Raw genomic sequence first — 20,544 nt, forward strand, 5'->3', positions numbered from 1 at the left:
GGTGTAATTGGTATAAAATACTGCATGTATTTAATATATACAATTTGATGAGCTTGGACATATGTGTGCACACATGAAACCTTCACCATGCTCAAGATAATAAACATGCCCATCACCTCCAAGAGTTTCCTTGTGCTCTCCACTCCTTTTCTGTGTGGTAAAAACAATCCAAAAATTAATATAAGAAACCAGAGTCAGTAGCATTAAAATATTTTCCTATATATCAAAGGCTTTGTGCTACAACCACTGAAAAATGCTTTCATAGTCATCTGAAACAAAACGTGAAGATTAGGTACATATGTATAGAGAAGATGAATGCTTTAATAAATACACATGAGGATTAAATATCCCCATTACACTTGCTTGAGAAACACTTTAGAACAGGAAATACTATTGAAATTTAAGGACTAAATAATTAAACCCAACTCAATTTTGTTTAGTCAGATGTGAAAAAACACATAGGTAATTGGTAGGCAAAATCTCAATGTACCAGAGTCTAATTATAGAGTCTTCAAAACACTCGTGAAATAAAAGTTAGACATTTTAAAAGACATTACAGCTTTATGATACTGTTTTATTTTGAAAAATGGCAAGGTTAAATTTAAGTTTAATATGCTGAAATAAATTTTCTGTCTTCATTTCGGAATTTCTACCAAAATAAACATTTCATTAAATAGTGAAATATATATATAAATATAAAAATATATACATATACATATAATACTTGGTATGCTTCTAATTAAGAGTTCCTTTTGTTCTTTTTTTTAAAAATATTGGTCTTAGTTTACTAATGGTCCAGGAAATTTGGTCAGTTATATTAACATTGCCCTCTGAGTTACAGTAAATGAAAGGAACAGTTGCTCTAAGTCAGCACTAATTCAAATATGATTGGGCATATACTAATGCTAACAAAAATAACTACAACCACAAATCTATATTATTATAATAAGTATTATAATAAGGAGTGAATTGGTTTGGCATCTCTACAGAACACTTGTTAAAATGTGTTGTTTTCTACAACTGCAAGTGATATGCACTTCATATTATATGGTCTCGCTTTCAGTGAATGGAAGTTTATTTTGTAACTTAATTGGTATCATGAAACCCCTTCAGTTGATTAAATAGATGGTTCATAAAAAGACAGTTTATGATCTGTAACTGTATAAGAGGAAATGAAAAACAGGGAGTAGTTAATGTCATGAATACAAAATGTTATCTAAGCTTATTTACACCAGAAAATCTTCTTTGATAATAAAAATGGGTAATCTTATACAACCACGGGACTTTATTAGTTTTAGATTAGCCTGCATGATTTAAGCATTTATTTTAAAGAAAATGTTCCACTTGCTAAATCCTCAATGTGGTTATGTTGCTATATTGAATAAAGTAATGGGTGTACATACTGATAAGAAAGGTTTGCATTTACCAATTAATTTGTCTTTGCTATTTATATGGAAAGCTGTTTTAAATTCCTTTTTAAAGCTTTGAAATTACTGAGACTTTGTTCAGTGTTGTCTGTGAAGCCTCTTAATTTCTAGAAAACAGCTCATCACTTCTTTAGCAGTTCTCCCTAGAGTACCATGTACATACCCTAGGAAGCTAACATTGATTTGACACATAATACAATGCTAAAAAAATTTGATTAAGTAAATGTATTTTTATAGGCATATTATGTATTTTAAATTTTATGTGCTTGTCTCATCTACTGGACTATAAAATCTTTAAGGACAAAGACCATGTCCTATTCATATTTTATTTTTTGAACTTATCATAATATTAACCATAGTAGGAAATTAATTCATGTATCAGTTAGATGTCATTTTGACTCCAAGTAACAGAAAACTCAACAATCATAGCTTAAATAAATATAGCTAATCATTCTCACATAGCAAGGAAACCAGAGGTATGGATTCTTTGTTTCATGCTGCAGCTCCATTGTTACATCAAGCTCTTTTCATCCATCTGTTGCACCATTTTTAACGTTACAGGGTGGCTGTTACACTTACCTTCTTCCAGAATCATGTCTTTGTTCAAGGAGGAAGAAAGCAGAGGAAAAAGTGTTTCTCATTTTGATGTTTTCACATTTTTCTAGACGGGAAACTTTTCTAGCAGACTTCCCCTCACATCTCATCAGCCAGAACCAGGTCATATGCTGCTTTAAGACCAGTGAATGGTGAATTAAATGGGGGGTGTCATGGAAGATTTAGACCACTCAGGATTTAGCCCCTGGGATTGGAATAGGGGCTTATCCTTGCAGAGATCAACAGCTTCTGCCTTCCACCTGAACAAATTGTGTTTTAGTTAGCAGGGGAAAAGGGAACCATTGAGCAGTTAATGGACAATATGTGTTACAATAAATATTATGTGAAAAGAATCGGATTTGTTAAAATCACGTCCTGTGCTATGCCCAGTTGCATCTTTATATATTTATTTGTATTCGTTTGGCAAAATTAAATGTGAGTGATTTCTGTTTCTTTGAGGATAATTACAAATGCATAAATTCCTCTCTATTTTTACAGTGGGAAGAAAAATATGCAATGTTGAGAAGATGCATTGTTTTTATCACTTTCTGTTTTAAATGTCGGTCTTGCTCTTATAATTGCAGAGGAAATTCAAATGCAATTATGTTCTCTGTCTTTTCTTAGGCCTGAAAAGATAAATATGAATTTAGATTCCATTCATCGGTTAATTGAAGAAACACAAATCTTCCAGATGCAGCAATCATCAGTTAAACCACCGTGTGACCTGGGGGCACCTGCCTCATCCCGCAGGGACACCCGTAGCTCCTGTTTGCCCCTTCATACTCTGCAATCTCATGCCGCTCTCAGCTCCCATGCTTATTCCTGCAACATCAACGACTGGGGCATTTGTGAAGAACTTCGCCTGCGGGAACTGGAGGAGGCCAAGGCCAGAGCCGCTCAGATGGAGAAGACCATGCGATGGTGGTCAGACTGCACGGCCAACTGGAGAGAAAAGTGGAGTAAAGTTCGAGCTGAAAGGAACAGCGCCAGGGAGGAAGGAAGACAACTCAGAATAAAATTAGAGATGACCATGAAGGAATTGAGTGCCTTGAAAAAGAAGCAAAGTTTGTCACATCAAAAAGAGGCCTTGGAAGCTAGAGTCACCCAGGACCGGAAGCTTCCTAGTTTCACAGAAGTGTCCTATGCACAGAGAGACCCCTTTCAAATTGGTTCCAAAACGTCTGAGTCCATCAGAGAGTGCTTGGGAAAGAGAGAATATCCTACCAAGGAGAACATAAATAGTAAGGTCAGAAAAAAATCCAGAGGAATCTAGAGGTTATGTGCATATTTGAATGCTGTATATAGTAATGGGGAGGGAAGAGAAAATGGCAAAACCAGTGGTGACTGTATTTGTTTGTTTAGGCTGCCAGAACTAAGTACCCCAGACTGAGTGGCTTTAGCGACAGAAATTTATTTTCTCACCGTTCTAGAGGCTAGAAGTCTGAGATCCAGGTGTCAGCAGGGCTGGTTTCTGCTGAGGCCTTCCTCCTTGGCTTATAGATGGCGGTCTTCTCCCTGTGTCTTCACATCACCTTTTCTCTGTGTGTGTCTGTGTCCAAATTTCCTCCTCTTCTTTTTTTTTTTAAATTTATTTTATTGAGGTAGAGTTGATTTACAATGTTGTGTTAATTTCTACTGTATGGCAAAGTGATTCAGTTATACGTATAAATATATTGTTTTTCATATTATTTTCCATTACAGGATATTGACTATAGTTCCCTGTGCTGTACCTCACAATTAATTCCTGTAAAATGGGTACCATAGGGAAATACCTTTAGGGAATACTTCACACTACCCACTTTTGGAATTTCTTGGTATATTTGGAATCTTGAAATTTCTGAGAATTCTGCACATAACAAAAATTTGTAAACTTTAATCTAGCAGTTCATACACTTATCTATTGATGAGCCACCCCCCATATATATTTTTTAATCTGGTAAATATTATTAACAACTCACGGAACATACTTTGGGAAACTTTAGGAATTCATGTTATCTTTTTAAATAGTTTGTATTATTTACTCTTTATATTATTACCCCTTTCTATTTAATTCCATCTCTAAAAACATAAAATCAATTAATATCTTGCTTTTCTATAATTCCATATAAAATGTTAAGCTTTTCATGATGTATGGAGTGTATGTTAGATATAACATATTCCACTGTAAATGGAAAATTTTAAAAGACTGTGGGGAAACTTATTTTATTAGAATATGGTAGAACATTGAAAGGAAAAAAAAGCCTAAAAATATATAAGTTAAAGTTTGTCCATATAACACTATTAGAGAATGATAAATAAATGAAAATATGAATTTGATGCTGAATCATAACATTTTATTTCCTTTCAAAAATGTTTTCTTCATGATTTTTCTACGCTGGATTTTAAAATTCAACAATAATAATTGTTTTGTATTTTTTTTTTCTTTCAGGAAGAAGGTTTGATTATTGACCCATTAAAATTAAATGAAGAGGTGAAACTCAATCTAGATTGTCCTGATTTATTCAAGAATGGTGGTTCTGAAAACTGTACAGTGAGACCTGGATTAAGACTGCAGGCAATAAATCTGCCTCTGGAGAATGGAGTTCCTGAAATTTCAGCTTTGCAGGTGCATTTGGATGAGTTCCAAAAAATGTTATGGAAAGAAAGAAAGTAAGTACTAATCATTGTCTTCCTTAACCAAGTCTGTTTCTCAAACTTCTTTTTTTTTTTTTTTTTTTTGTGGTACGCGGGCCTCTCACTGTTGCGGCCTCTCCCGTTGCGGAGCACAGGCTCCGGACGCGCAGGCTCAGCGGCCACGGCTCACGGGCCCAGCCGCTCCGCGGCACGTGGGATCTTCCCGGACCGGGGCACGAACCCGTGTCCCCTGCATCGGCAGGCGGACTCTCAACCACTGCGCCACCAGGGAAGCCCCTCAAACTTCTTAAAATTGTTAAGTCTCTTAAACTAGCCATCTGCTAATGTATTTTACCTATGACTAGTCATAAGTACTAATATTTAAAAAATGAGTTTGAATTTTATATTCATTGTTTGAATTTTGAAAAGTAAGTTATAACAGGTTCATTTTTATCACTTTTTTATCATAACCTTGTTCTCATCTTCTCTGGTAGATTCACCTTTATTATATTTGAATTATTAATGTTTATGATTAAAATAACCTGTGTATTATCTAACTTTTACAGCATTCATAGATTTCAGTGAGTCAATAAAAATGACTAGATATGTTAATACTCATAAGGGAAAACTCACAATTTTGTAAGGTACTGATTGCAGAAAAAGATGCTTTATTCATTGACCATTTATAGTATAGAGGAAGGAGCATTAGACTTGATTAAATCACCTGGACATTCATCTTGGTTCTGACATACTCTAGCTATATGATATTGGGTTAGTAAAGGGTGTGCTATTGTCAACTTTGTAAAAATATGGATAGTGATATCTGTGTTCCAATGATCTATTGTTTCATAACAACTTTGCAAATGATGATTATTATCAAGACAACAATCACCATGTATTCTGTTAATGAATCCTGAACATGGATTTATATGGACAGCTCATCTCTTGCTACATGTGACCTCAGCTGGGATGGCTCAAAGGCTGAGGGTGACTTTAGGTGCGGGGGACGGTGTAGAATTATCTGAAGTCTCACTTACTCCCATATCTGGCAGCTGATCTTTTTTCTCATCTGAGATCTCAGTTGGAACATCTGTATATAGCCTATCTGTGTGGCCAGTTGGCTAACTCACGGTATAATGACTTGGTTGAAAGTGAACATCTGACAAGCACAGAGAGAAATAAATGGTATTTTAATGACCTGGCTTTAAAAGTGACATAGCATCACTTCTGCCCTCTTCACTGGATTCTTATGAGGATCAAACACAATGTCTGGGAAAGTGGCCACTAATATGAATTACTCAATATGGGTTTTTTTGTTGTTGTTCCCTCATGGTCACCCTAGAAACTAATAAGTGGAATATCTGATGTACTTAAAAATGTGTTCCCCAAATCTGAAAATAATTATTTTTCCATCTCTTTAGTTATAAGACTCTGAATGGGCAGAATAAAAAAAAAAACCGGGAGTGATGTATATTATCACTAAGTATGAATATAATTATATATTATATAATGGTTTTAATTTCCCTGGTTTACATGGATTGAAACAGTAGTAAGTATGCACACAAACCTTTCACCAGTACTATAAGCTCTTTATCTGCCAATCCTTTTCTGTCAGCCACAAGTCCGTCTGAAATTTATTCCTACCACTAATTCCCTTTTTCAGATTCTTTGCCTATCCCTCACCCCATGCACAGATTGTGGTAATACAAGTATCTGTGTAGAGAATAAATATTTATTATTCTACCATCAAGTGTAAATTCCTAACAGAGGCAATCAACATTAGTAGAAAAGAGAATAAAATTGAATGCCTGCATCCATATTAACAATTAATTTACTCTGGAACTACAGGTCTCAGTCAAGTTCTAACCTCTGGGCTTCATTTCTTGAAGGATTTAACTTTTTAGTTAGTGGTTATAGACTTCTCTCCAACCTACTCACAATGCTACTTCACCTACATAACATAATAGGAGCAATGTGAAAATGCTGTTTCCTGCATGTAAACTCCCAAAGGTACCAGTTTTAATGATACACGTGTGTCTTTACACTCTCACTTGTACACATGTACATGTACATATATATCTGACTTCCTTGGAATAAATGAACAATCCCCATAGTATTAAGTAAATCCCCCAGTTCTCAGCAAATTCAGCATATAAACAAAAGACAGGCTGAAGAATAAGGGGGAAACGGGGCCTTTGATTCCATTTTGCTTTCTCACTCTCCTCTTTAAGAAGCAGTCCCATGGGTATATGTCCATGAATTAACATTAGCTTGCAATCCACATGAGGCCATGGCAAAGCTTTTTTTTCTATCACAAGAGAATGTTTCCCAAGGATACAGTATATACTTTTACTATAAATCTGTCTAATCTTTTAAATTCTTCCTCCTGGAATCTCAGTGAGTGGGTGGCTGGAGTTGAGAAGATGTGAATGTAATTTTTTCTATGTTCCCAGCTAGTGGGAAACTTCTCTTGACTAGAGCACAGGAATCAACCTAGAGAACTCAGGGAATCATTTCCACCATTGACTGACTAGAACCCCCTCATCTAAAACACTAAAGTTTATCTATTATTTGTATTATTCATACTGTTAAGTTTGATGAATAATTAGCCAGTGTCTGCAATCTGCTCGTGTACTGAGAATTTGTATATTTCTGATCTCTTAAAAAAAACGACCTTCCCAGGTAGAAAATTTGAGATGAGGGCAGGAAAACTGACCCTGGTATAGAGCTAGGTGTACCTAAACATTTAGGAAGAGGAACTTTGGCAATATTACGTCTTAAGTAAGAGAGATGATGAGGTAAAATATTTTGATGTGCTGTTTTAGCCTTTAGAATTAGTTCTAAAGTTAAACTGCAGATGGCACCTGCATCCCTTACAAAATGTTAGCTTTCTGTCAATTAATGTGAGCTTTAATCTCCCTTTCAATTTTATTTTCTTCATTTGTTTTCTATATAAGAAGAGCAGTATGCTTCAATTATTTCTCTTTGGTTCATTAAATGTTATGTTTTTTTCTCAATAAAATGAGATTTTATTTATTTATTTATTTTTAATTAATAGACTTTATTTTTTAGAGCAATTTTAAGTTTACAGAAAATTGAGCAGATATTATAGAGTGTTCCCATATATTCCCTCTCTCTCTCACTAAAATGAGATTTTAAATCTTGGTGAGATAGTACAGCCAACTGAAAATGCTGCAATGTTTAGCATGAGAAAGAGATCTATATATATGGTTGTGAATATTCCTCAAGACAATGAAAAAATTGCATGCAAGTCTGGTTAATATTATTTAATGTAATATTGTTAAAGAATAGAAAGTCAGATCTACTTTACTTGTTTATTCACTGTTACTAATGGGATATACAGTAAGCTTATAACTGACAAATATAATTTGTATATATTTAAGGTATACAACATGATGTTTTGATGCATATACATACTTGGAAATGATTACCATAATCAAGCTAATTAACACACGCATCACTTCACATAGTTATTATTTCTGTGTGTGGTAAGAACACTTATGAGCTACTCTCTTAGCAAATTTCAAGTATACAGTACCATGTTGTTCACTATAGTCATAATGCTGTACATTCATCTTTTTTTTTTTTTTTTTTGCTATTGAGTTGTATGAGTTCCTTTTATATATTTTGGATATTAACCCCAGTGTGGTGTGCAAATAATTCCTCCATTCCATAGGTTATCTTTTCATTTTGTTAATTGTTTCTTTTGCTGTGCAGAAGCTTTTTAGTTTGCTATAGTCCCACTTATTTATTTTTGCTTTTTTGGTACCTGTGCTTTTGATGTAGAATCAAAATAATCTTTGCCAATACTAATATTCAGGAGCTTTCCCCTTATGTTTTCTTCCAGGTGTTTTACATTTCAGATCTTAAATTAAGGTCTTTAATCCATTTCAAGTTAATTTTTGTGTATTTTTACAATTTCTTTTTTACTCTAAAGTATGTTTGTGTTTGGGCAGTCCTGTACCTAATGAGAGAGTCTATCTCTCTGTGTAGACAATAAAAGCGCTAGTAATTCTCTACCTCAGTCTCCTTTGCTGTTAGGGTGCAGACGGTTAACATAGGAACAGCTCTTCAAATGTAGCCACCTAGTTGTTTTAGCGTAAATTAATCCTCCAAGAAGATGAGAGCACCAGCATCCATCCTGGTGAGGGGAGAAGGCAGTGGCAGTAGCTACATCTTGTTTTCAGAGGCAGCAGCAGCCTCAAGTCTCTGGTGACATCATCCCATGACTCCAGTTGAGGGGATGTTGAGGTCATGCTGTGATGTCTGTACCTAAATGGTGGCCCCAAGAAAGTGCTGATGGGAAGATTTCTATGGCTTTATCTTTGGTATTTCTGACTGCAGGTTCCCAATTTTCTTCACTGGCTCTCCCAGAGATTCTTTGTGCTATTAATGTCTCTTTCTATTTAAATTAGCTATTTTGAGTTTATTTGTTTGTTGGACACATAATTGATATCAGGAGAGTGTACAGGCAACAGGCAGTGGGGTCTTCATTGGGCCGGTTCTGTGACATGAGACGGGTCTTGTTCCTGGCTGCATAGCCTTGTCCAAGCCTCAGTCTCTGGTCCTCCTGGGTGTCTCTGAGCTTAACAGTATTCTTTAAAGTCATCTCTTTTCTAATTAAATTAACTATATATGGCTTCGGCTATTTGCTGAAAATGCTGAAAGGTGATGAAAATGACAGATATTGAAAGATGTTACTGCTGAAATATGTAGTTATAAATAGTGAAATCATGAAATGATAAATAGGTTGCTTATTAAAAGTATACTTGTAAAAAATTTTATTATTCATCACTTAATACTAACTTTAAATTTTAGACTAATGAAAAAATGGATATCTAGATGTTATTACAAATTAATTATTTTTGTCTGGCAAAAAAATTTGACATTAATAGACCTCTAAGAAAATACTGACTAGATAGTTTACAATGAAATTTCACACAGTTCAAAAATAATTAATATTTATGACCAGATAGTAATGTGTAGGAATTTTTATCTCTGAAAAAATTTTGATTAATCTTCCTATCTAGATGTTTAAAATTTATGCCCATTTATTATGGGATCATTATGGGATGATTAACAAAGTATCAAAAGATTGCATAGAAATATAATCATATCTTTTCATAAAAATCATTTTGGTTCATATACTACTTTTTAGATCCTGCAAATATTATACATTTTAGCAATCTGATTTTTAAAAGTTTATATCATCATATTAAAATACTATATCTTTTCTGGGCTTTGTCTTAGTAATTTTTTTTAAAGAATCTGTGCATAAAATATGCAATATCCTTTAGAGTAAATTAGGGGGTTTTTTTTGCCTGTTTGTAGTTCAAACAATACAATGATAGTTTAAATTTCAATTATAAATGTAAGTATAATTAATTTTGAAAATCTCTCTAAAATGTAGAATAAATTGATTAGGCCAGAAAATTAAGGATTTAAAGAGTGCCCTCTGCTGCATAAATTTACGTGTGCACAGTCCTTATGTCCTAATGCTTGAAACAAATAGTCACAATTTCTTTTTATAAAGCTATGCTGAAAAACACCCAAGCATCACATTGCTATTAAATAAATTTTTATGAATTGCCTGTTCTCTCACTTCTCTAAATTGTACCATTTTACAGAATGAAATACATAATTTTCTTTCACTAAACTAATAAATATCAGTTATTTTATTTAAGATGCAAACTTAAAGAGAGAAATAATGCTATACTTTAAATGTGACTAATCTGCCTTAAATAAAGAATACAAATGGTTAACTATTCATTTTAATATGCTTTTCAAAATTATTTTCATTTCATGAGCTGGCCTTGAATACTTGGTCTAGATGTAATCTACATATAATTATATCTTTAGACTATATCTATACTTATATGTAACTAAAAGTTTAATATAATTTGCAATGTTCTTCTTGAATTTCTTATAAAACCCCTGAGGGCATAGTTGCCCCAGTAATTCTGATGACAATTTCGAGGATCAACATTTATTCTACAGTAATTATAAATCATTTTTATGTTAATATGAGTTTTTAAGCTAACATTATCATTTGATTTATTAGAGTGTAATGTTAAAAGCTGACACTGATTTTTTAACATGTATAATTTTGAATTTGTAAATTTAAAAATGTAGACTTTTCTCAAATTTTCAAGTATAATTTTTATATTAATCTATTTATAAATAATTCTCAAAATTAATTTTGAGAAAATTTTCTCAGTGTATACTTCATTACACAAATGTATTTGATCAATATCTTTTAATAAAATTATTTTATTAATTTAAGATATTCCTTTCACTGATGAAAACATTGTCATGTTCTACTCATGTAATTCTAATAAAAAATTATAAATATGGTGATTCTTAAGTATTTCAATGAAGTCACAAACAATACAATTTTATTATATTTTTCAACTTAAATTTACAGGTTAAAAGTCAATACTCAATTTCTTTTAAATATTCAAAAATACCTTACTATCCAAAACTTTAAAACCTGAATGCAAAATACGTAACATATTTTAATATACAATGGCTTTTATGTATTTTTTCTATATTTAACACAAAATGTTACTATTTGGCAATTTGTTCCCAATTTCTATATTTAATCCTATGCTTAAAATCTCAAACACAGTCACTAAGAGCAAAAATCGTATCATGGTAAGCAACTGGGGTGTCATCAGCTGGCTAAATTTACTTATCTATCAGAATTTTTGGCTGCGGTTGTTAATCTGGACCTGTGGACATCCGTAGGAGTGTTCTGAAGAACCTATTGAGCCTTTTTCTTTGTTCATTGTAATACATGTACTGTGTTAATCAGGGATTCCAAATTATAGTCCTATAAATAGTGCTGGTGTCTTTTGCAACTCAAGTCTTTTGAGGTGAAGTTAAGCTGTAACAAATTCTTTTATTATCCTCTTTCAATTTTATGGCTTGATTCATGCAAATATTATTATGTAACTCCTTAATGGGCTGCTTATCCATTGATTGGATTAAACTAATATATGTATGGCCTAATTGTATTTTGAATTATTTTCATACTATTGCTACCTAGAAGATTCATATTTCTTATAAATATGGAAATGGCGTTCAATTTTGATTCTGGATGCATATTCTAGCTCTGTGAATATGTTCCAAGATCTTTCTAGCAGCATTATCACTGAAATAGGTCCGTGTGTGTATTAGCTAATTATAAATACAGTAAGACTGTAACTAACAACTACAGAATCTTAGAGGCAAGTAACAATCAGAATTTATTTAGTTGGAGTCTGTGAGCCACTAGAGGTTGGTTAATCTGGACAGGGCTCTGCAGGGAAAACTCAGTTGTGATTCATGGCTCTTATCTTCCCCTGGGAGCAGTGGGCCTGCACAGGTATGTCTTTCTCATAGTAATGGCCAAAATATAAGTGAGTAAGCCCAGTTACACAAACACTTTTTAAGTCTTTGGCCACATCGTGCCCAATAGCTTCCCATTGGTAATGTCAGGCACATTTTCTATTTCCAAGGCACAGCAAGTGACAATTTCATCTTGTGTTTCACCACTAAATAACATGTATCACTATTTTTCTAGCTTGTTATGTTTTCTTTCCAGCCCCTGTCCACCATCTGACCCCTAAATTAGGTCTACATATTTTTCATTTTTGTTGTTGCAGCATCTCCTTTTAAGTATCATTCCCTGTATCAGCTATCTTTTGCTGCATAAAATAATAATAATAATTCAGTAGCTTAAGACAACAAAGTATTCTGCCTGGGTGGATGCAAGGTCAGCTGACCTCCACTGGACCAGCTGGGATTGGCTCCTTGGTAAGGTTGAGCTCAGATCTGCTTCATATGTTTATTTGGGGACAGCAGTTCCCGGGGGAAACTCTTTTCACAGTGACGGCTGAGGGATAAAAGAAGCCTAACCACACAAATTCTTTTCAAATTTCTGTAATCTGTCACATCGGATAATATCCCATTGTCAAAGCCTAGAATCCAGGGATGGGGAAAGCAACTCTGTTCATGGAAGGAGAGGAAAGAGAATGAGTATTTTTAACAATAATCTACCACACAGATGAGGACTGACCATTTGCAAAGGTCAATATATGCTAATTACCACCAGAAATAAACAATTATTTTTCAGTGACTCACTCTAATAGACGTGTGGGCATGGGAAAAAAAATCAGTGATGAGATATTAAAGGATTAAAGATTTTCATCCAAGTTCTGTCACTTATTCTACAAACAGAGAAATTAATTGCAATTATTTTAAATAATTTAAATAAAGATCCCAGTGAAACTGCTTTATTAAAACAGAATTGCAGATATTTAAAAAGTATTTTTATATCTCCAATAAATGACTGATTTCTTAAATGGTTATGTGGGCTCCTTGGTATTCTCTGTCGTAACAAAGAATTCTTCATTCATATACAGTCATGATATGAAGTTGGATAAAAACCATGTTAAAATTAGAAACATATATATATATATCCTCCCATGTAAGGAAACAATATGAATAAGAAGCATTGAAAGAAATGAATGAATAATGCAGGAGACAGCAGGCAGAAAGTCAATTATTTTAATACTGGCAAAGCCGAATTAAATGTGTTTAAACTACTGTAAACCAACTTTTATTCAATATTTTTAATATTTAATAAGCTGAAAAAAGTTTTCTGTCATGACAATGATCGTATACAAATATAAAAAAATAGGAAAATAGAAAATCTAAAATTGAATGCATTCCTAAAATTATTTTAAAATTGTAAGTCTATTTTGCTTTTAATTCTCTAATTAGAATACGCTTATCTTTGGAAAAAGAAATAGAACGGCTGGAGTCAGCTTTGTCTGTGTGGAAATGGAAGTATGAAGAACTGAAAGAATCAAAGACAAAACGTCTGAAAGAGGTAGGGAGACGTATGATGGAAAGGAAGCAACTGACTGTTTTCTCTGTTCCAATGTGTAACCTGGTGGGGAGAAGACTGAGTAGACAAGAGGAAAGGACGTTGAAAGATTGAATTCCCTCTATAAAAGGAATATTTGAACTCACATATTGATAGTGGACTCAGTCAAACTCAAGCCATAAGAAATCTTGTTCTAAATAACACATATTTTTAATGGTCAACCACATGACACAATTAACTATCCATTCCAGGCACATGTGAGGGGACAGACAGCCTAAGATGCCATCATATCATAACATCTATAATAAACAACTTTATCTTACTCTTTTATAAAGCATTCTGAAAATATTAATTTATCTTAAGTGTATTTAGGTTCTTTTCATATTGGCATTATAGTTACTCAGAATCAGCCGTTAGCCTTTATACATTTCCTTTGCATTTTCATCAATAAAATGCTGTCATGAACACTTTCCATGATTTATTAATATTCATTATTTAAATAATATTAATTGTGTGTATTTTGTGTACTAAAGCACTATGCTAGGTAAGTATGTGGGATAGAATAATGAGCAAAGCAAATCAAAGAGAAATACTGAGCAAAAATAATGACAAACTAAATGCTCTCCAATGAGTTAGCATTTAGTTCATCTGTGTGCTATCTACATACATATATATATATACACACATACAAACTGTACATGTTTGACAGCTGTCGAAAGAAGCTGCATATCGAAATCAGTTATGTAATCAGGCCTTAATCTAAAGCACTCTTCCATCAGTTGTTTAAAAAGTGGGAAGCAGTATTCCTCTTTGTTTATGAAATTCCATACGAATGTTGTTTCAGCTTTGTTTCCAGCAAGTGATAAAGTGTAGAGTCATTGACTCAAGTTTGCTGAAATCCCATGAGGGAATACTCAAGAACCTTAGTTGCGAGCACTTGCCTTATTTATGGGTCACATGCAGGCATCCTGATGTTCATAGAGCATAGTAATCATCATGCAGAGGTTCAGAACTAGTCGACTATGTCAACCCTGCGGACCACTGAGATTTGAAAAGAGGGAGGGACTTCCCTGGCAGTCCAGTGGTTAAGACTCTGTGCTTCCACTGCAGGAGACACGGGTTGGATCCCTGGTTGAAGAACTAAGATCTTGCATGCCATGTGGCACAGCCAAAAAAAATAAATAAATAAAATAAAAATAAAAGAATATTTTCCAAAAAGGGGGGAGGGGACTTCCCTGGCAGTCGAGTGGTTAAGACTCCACGCTTACACTGCAGGGACACGGGTTTGATCCCTGGTCCGGGAACTAAGATCCTGCATGGCCCACAGCACAGGCCAAAAAACAAGAAGCTGTTCCTCAGCTTTAGGAAACTGTTGAGAATTGCTCAAAGGGAGCTGCTTCCCCTCTCCTTTCGCCTTATATTCTCTCCATCCCATAGCTAGAATTGAAAAATTACCTCTACATTGAAAACATACAAGAAACAAAGACGGTAAATGAAAAGAGGGAGAGTTTCCTAATACCCTTAAACAAATATCTCCTGCCTAAAAATCATTTATTAACAAAAGGTAATTTCAGTGAGAACCACAGAAGGTTAGTTTGGGAACATTTCTCAATGAGGGGTAATTTAAAGCTAACAAGCTAGATAAAGTTTATTTCTGCTTTATAGATTCATGTTATATTGTCAGAGTGTTTTTGTTTCCAACTTAAACTGTGGGCATGTATGTAGTGTATGCGTGTACCCACACATGCATGTGTGATGGATTCATCGTATTTATATTCACAGGCACCTAACTGAACGTGGTCTCTGGGTGTGAGCACTGACAGTAAATTAATGTTCTACAGGAGCAATATCTCAAAACACAAAAACCGTCTTATGCTTAGAACTCTCAACCACTGTGCCACCAGGGAAGCCCCCTCGAGTTTTAAATTTGATTGAGAAAACTAATATTTAAGATAGAACTGGTCTTCAATTTAATTAAAATCATGCATTTACAATCTCTTGCCACTAATGGGCAGTGCAGACTTGATAACATCAATTTAACATTTCCAAAGCAGCTGTTTTTGAAAAAAGTCATGGTTTTCAGTTGGTTTACAAAACGATATGTATATTTTAAAATGTTTAATGTTTTCTATTCAAAGATGATATTTTGGGGTATCAAATTGGAAAACGTCTACTTTAAATTGCTTAAGAAAGCTTTATAGATGAGAAAAAATAAAATCAACATAGCATTTTACAGTGTAAGTTGGGTCTATATTTTGACGCCCATACAGAAGTATATATTAATACATATGTGACCCTTCTACTAGATAAAATGATAGGACTTTTGGAACAAAGGAAGCTTCAAAATTGTTACAGAAAATTTGTTTAAATATTTAAACTTTTGAATGCATGTTTCAGTTAGTTGAACTACAACTTTGAACAATGAAGAAAAGTGACAATGAATGAAGGAAAGAGTTTTTAATGTAGATTATGGAAAGTTAATTTAACAGAGATTTTAAAAATATTGTTTGAATTTTTTTTTTTTTTTTTTTTTTTTTTGGCGGTACGCGTGCCTCTCACCGCTGTGGCCCCTCCCGTTGCGGAGCACAGGCTCCGGACGCGCAGGCTCGGCGGCCGTGGCTCACGGGTCCAGCCGCTCCGCGGCATGTGGGATCCTCCCAGACCGGGGCACCAACCCACGTCCCCTGCATCAGCAGGCGGACTCTCAACCACTGTGCCACCAGGGAAGCCCTGCTTGAATTATTTATATGGGATTATTTTTAAAAAATATTTCTTTCCACTTCCTAAAGGGGGTTTATGATATTCATAGAGCCTTTGGAAGTCATACACATATATTTAAGTTATTTTTGTAAAACATTATGGAATATTTAAAAAAAATTTTAGACAATAAATAAAAATACTTAGTCACATAATTTTTAATATATTCTTTGTTTAATTGTTTTATAATAGATTATAAGAGAACAATAATCTTACGGTACATTTAGAAAGGTCATTGTACAGTAGTTAAAGTGTAAAATATTTTAAATTCCCATAAGTTGATTGACAATCAGAAAAAGTTATTATGATACATCCTCTGGACCTTCATATGAATTCTCCTTTCTTATTCCACTTCTCAACAATTCTGATAAATGACCTTTTCTTTCACTGTAGCTCCTCATCTATGAAAAATTTTGAATACCATGTAATTCTTTTTGAGATGCATGAAACTTACAAACAAATACATGCCTGACTAAAAACTGGCTGCTGGAAAATTTAGCAATTTTTAGACCTGGAAACAGATGTGCTTAATAGATCAGAATTTTAAAAAATGTATTTGGAAGTCTGGTGTGCTTTAGAGGGAGATCTTTCTTAAATTACTGACATTTAGAGAAGAGTAAATGTGAGAATTTAATTGTAAAATCGAATAGGTTTTAAAATGCAACCAAGACGATGAGCAGCAGAGATGGTTATATTCAAAATGCTGTTCCCATGCTGAATCTAATACTTAATCAGCTTTTCCTCTGCACGTCTGTAAATATTGATTTGGAATTAGATTATGAATTCCAAGAGTGCTGTAATGACAATTTTTATGAAATCTCATGATCTAGAGAATCAAATATTCAGATAAGTAACATTGATTACAAGTAAGTATGGTACCTTGCTTTAACAATAAATGACTGATTCTTTTCATAATGGAAGATTTTTTTTACCATATGTGGAGAAAACTGCTAGCATTTTAAAATTGGTCTCAAGCTAAAAAAATGAAATTGTAACTTTTTAATCTTTCTTTGAAAATTTTGTGTTTTTGCCTGGTATCTTTTTAAGGATTTTATTTAGAAATCTTTTATCTTTTTGTGATAATAGCAACATTTCTAGTAGTTTATAATTTACAGTGTTCCTTTACAAATATTTTATAAATATCTGCATTAAGTACTTAGGGAGACACAGGCTTCTTGGGGCCTCATTATGGTACTAATAGCTGACATTGAAGCCTTATCTGAAACACCTCAAATCACCTTTCTAATTTGAGGGAAATAGAAGGTTAGAATTATGAGTTATCTGTAGCTAAAATTCTATACTGAATTTTATAGTTATAGAATTTATAGTTATAGTTATAGAATTTATAATTCTATAGTATAAATACTATACTTCACTTTAAAAAAGGTTGTGTCATGTGGGAGCTACTCTGCCCACATAAAGAGAGGGTCCTTGAAGATACTTAATTGAAATAGGTATATGGTAGAGTATGAGTACAGTTGTTAGCTCGAAGCTAATTTCAAAGCTGTCTCATATTGCTATTTTTGTGGCTTAAAGGAAATACTCCCTAGAAATGACCCAGAACATGAATGTATCTTGTCAATTCTAACTCCACATTGTAGCTCCTACCCTTCCCTCACCCAGGCGAAGCCATCCTGTCTCCTACTCTGCCCTCTCCTCTAGGTCCCTTGCCCAGGACTGTTGACCTATTCATTTGTCCACCCAGCAAGCAGGGTGATAGTTCTCAAGACGTAAACTGGATCATTAAAACACATCAGTGGGGCTTCCCTGGTGGCACAGTGGTTGCGCGTCCGCCTGCCGATGCAGGGGAACTGGGTTCGCGCCCCGGTCCGGGAGGATCCCACATGCCGCGGAGCGGCTGGGCCCGTGAGCCATGGCCGCTGAGCCTGCGCGTCCGGAGCCTGTGCTCCGCAACGGGAGAGGCCGCAGCACAGGGAGGCCCGCGTACCACAAAAAAAAAAAAAAACACGTCAGTGACTTCCCGCAATCCAGGTCCAGCTGGCTAAGCCACCTGATGTTGACAGTTTAGTGGGTGCCCGATAATAATACCCCTCTTTCCACCCCAACTGCTCTAAAAGGCAATGCCCCAAATTCCAGCAGACAGTACCCAGCAGTGAACTATTTTTGACGCATATCCATTCCCTACCTGTGTTTGGAGTCCAGCCTTCTCCTTCTGTCAATGACTCCGCTGTGCCCTGAGCTCTCAGAGGTCATGTAGCTGGACCCTCTGCATCAGACCAGCGATTAGACACAGGAGAGAATGGGGGTGGGGGTCACGTGAGGACAGTTTGTACGGACCCGGCCAGGAGTGCTGTACATTGTTTCACTTATTCACAGGCGAGTACTCATTGCCATCTATGTGTGTGTGTGTGTTTGTGTTTATGGTTATATTTTCTGTTTCAGGCTGTTTTTTTTTTTTCATCGAAACAGTCACACAACAACCCTTTCACCTCCCATCCACCAGTCACATCTTGCCATTAACTTCAGTTTACATGTCACCTTATAAAAAGGAATGGTTTTATTCCCGAAAAAACTTCCTTAACTATTTTCCCTCAGAGAAATGTACAAGATTTTTAAAAGACCTTATCAACTGCAATTATTTTTTTGTTTACTTTCTGTTTGCCTTTCCCACTGAACTCTGAATTTCATGATAATATATGTCACGTCTGCTTTATTCATTTCCCTCTATGCAGTGCAGATCAAACGTGGTTATGATTTGTGATGACCAAAGCTTTTTTACCTAGCTCTATATGCTTGTATTCCTGAATGGTGGCTATGGGTATAGTGTAAGGAGATTAGTTGAGATCCTAGCTTTGTCTTTTTTTTCTGTTTTGCTAGTTATTTCTTTTTAATTTTTTTTCATGGATAGGCATTTTATTTTAAATAAAGCAGTGTGTACATGTCAAGTCTTTTATTACCTGATGAGACTACTGCTCTACATCCCTGAAGATATTAGATTTTCTAGGGCACTGGAGTGAACCTTCGCCCCTAACATCCTATCCATCATGAAAATCTGTTTAGCTTGTTCTTTGCCAGATGTAAATTAGCTTATCAGGACAAAGAGTGAGGCTGATAAAATACCATATTAGAATTCTATAAATGTATAAGAACAATGAAGCCTATGGGACACCACTTTGCTCATACAAGTGCCTTCAAGACCTTTTTAAACAAACGTAATTAAGAATAATGTAAGCACTAAATTACATAAGTCAGAATTAATTGAACTACTAGTGGGTAATTCATAGACATCGCCAAGGTAACCCTCAGAACACCGAGATGACTTCCTTAACTCTAAGGCTATTGTAAGTATTATGAAAGAAAATTAGGCTCTTCAGAATCTACTTTACTTGTAGAAACATGGAATGATAAAGGAAAAGATATGTTGAAATCAGATGTTTTAGCATCTGTTTAAGTTAACCAACACTATTTTATATTTTAAAATACAGTACAAAGGAGTCAGCTAATACTTAATTAATCTATACAAATTAATAGTTTGAGAATGATGTTAAAAGTAGGTTGAAAAGAAGTAAAAGATAAGGTCCCTAAAGGAATGACACAGTGACAATGGCCTCACGTAGAGAGGAACATTCAGTCTGCAAAACATCTTTATTTTCTATTCCAGCTGACAGGACACTTTCCAGTGATGCATGCCTCATAAATCCAAAGATTCTGGTTTTATCTTTTCCTATAAGAAATCCCTATGCAGGGATATTCAGTTAAGACCATTCTGAAGATAAGGATCTTCCTTTTAGTAAATTGCATGAGGATTTTTACCTGCAGGAGCAGTTTTCATGTTGAAAAGGAGATTGAATCAAGGCACTCTGCTCATCTTAGCCCTGCCATGTACTGACACCAAAGGTGTTGATTGTATACACCTGAGTGAAAGAATAAGCCATAAAACAGGAATGTATAGCATGCCATTTAAAAATTCTCTATGATATAAAAGATCTGGAACAATTAATTAAAAATTGTTCATTCTTTTCATATACATTATGTATATTTTGTAACTCTATAATCGTCCCTTTTTATTTTTTCAAATATATAGTTTAAAGACAAGGACACTGGAGTTAGGAGTACATGATAGCGGGGGGTTTAGAGGGTGACATTTTTTTTTTTTCTTTGGAGGTGGGGCGTTCCAAGTGTTTCTAATGATTTTGTTTAACTTTACTGAGGTATAAATGATATACAAAAAATTGAGCACAGGGCTTCCCTGGTGGCGCAGTGGTTGAGAGTCCGCCTGCCGATGCAGGGGACACGGGT

The 20,544-nt window shown here is 34.6% G+C and overlaps 1 protein-coding gene across 1 annotated transcript in view; it reads left to right on the forward strand.

Annotated features, from left to right (window-relative positions):
• The first annotated feature begins 2,661 nt into the window (after nt 1–2,661).
• The window catches only part of CCDC102B (coiled-coil domain containing 102B), a 179,388-nt gene continuing 161,505 nt past the window's right edge, over nt 2,662–20,544 (forward strand). The window contains exons 1-3 of the mRNA XM_024133904.1: nt 2,662–3,267; nt 4,450–4,670; nt 13,422–13,530. Of these exons, the coding sequence (XP_023989672.1) occupies nt 2,662–3,267; nt 4,450–4,670; nt 13,422–13,530 (936 nt within the window). The remainder of the gene's footprint in view (nt 3,268–4,449; nt 4,671–13,421; nt 13,531–20,544) is intronic.

The sequence above is a fragment of the Physeter macrocephalus genome, chromosome 19 (assembly GCF_002837175.3).
Source record: "Physeter macrocephalus isolate SW-GA chromosome 19, ASM283717v5, whole genome shotgun sequence".
In the NCBI taxonomy this organism is placed as follows: Eukaryota; Metazoa; Chordata; class Mammalia; order Artiodactyla; family Physeteridae; genus Physeter; species Physeter macrocephalus.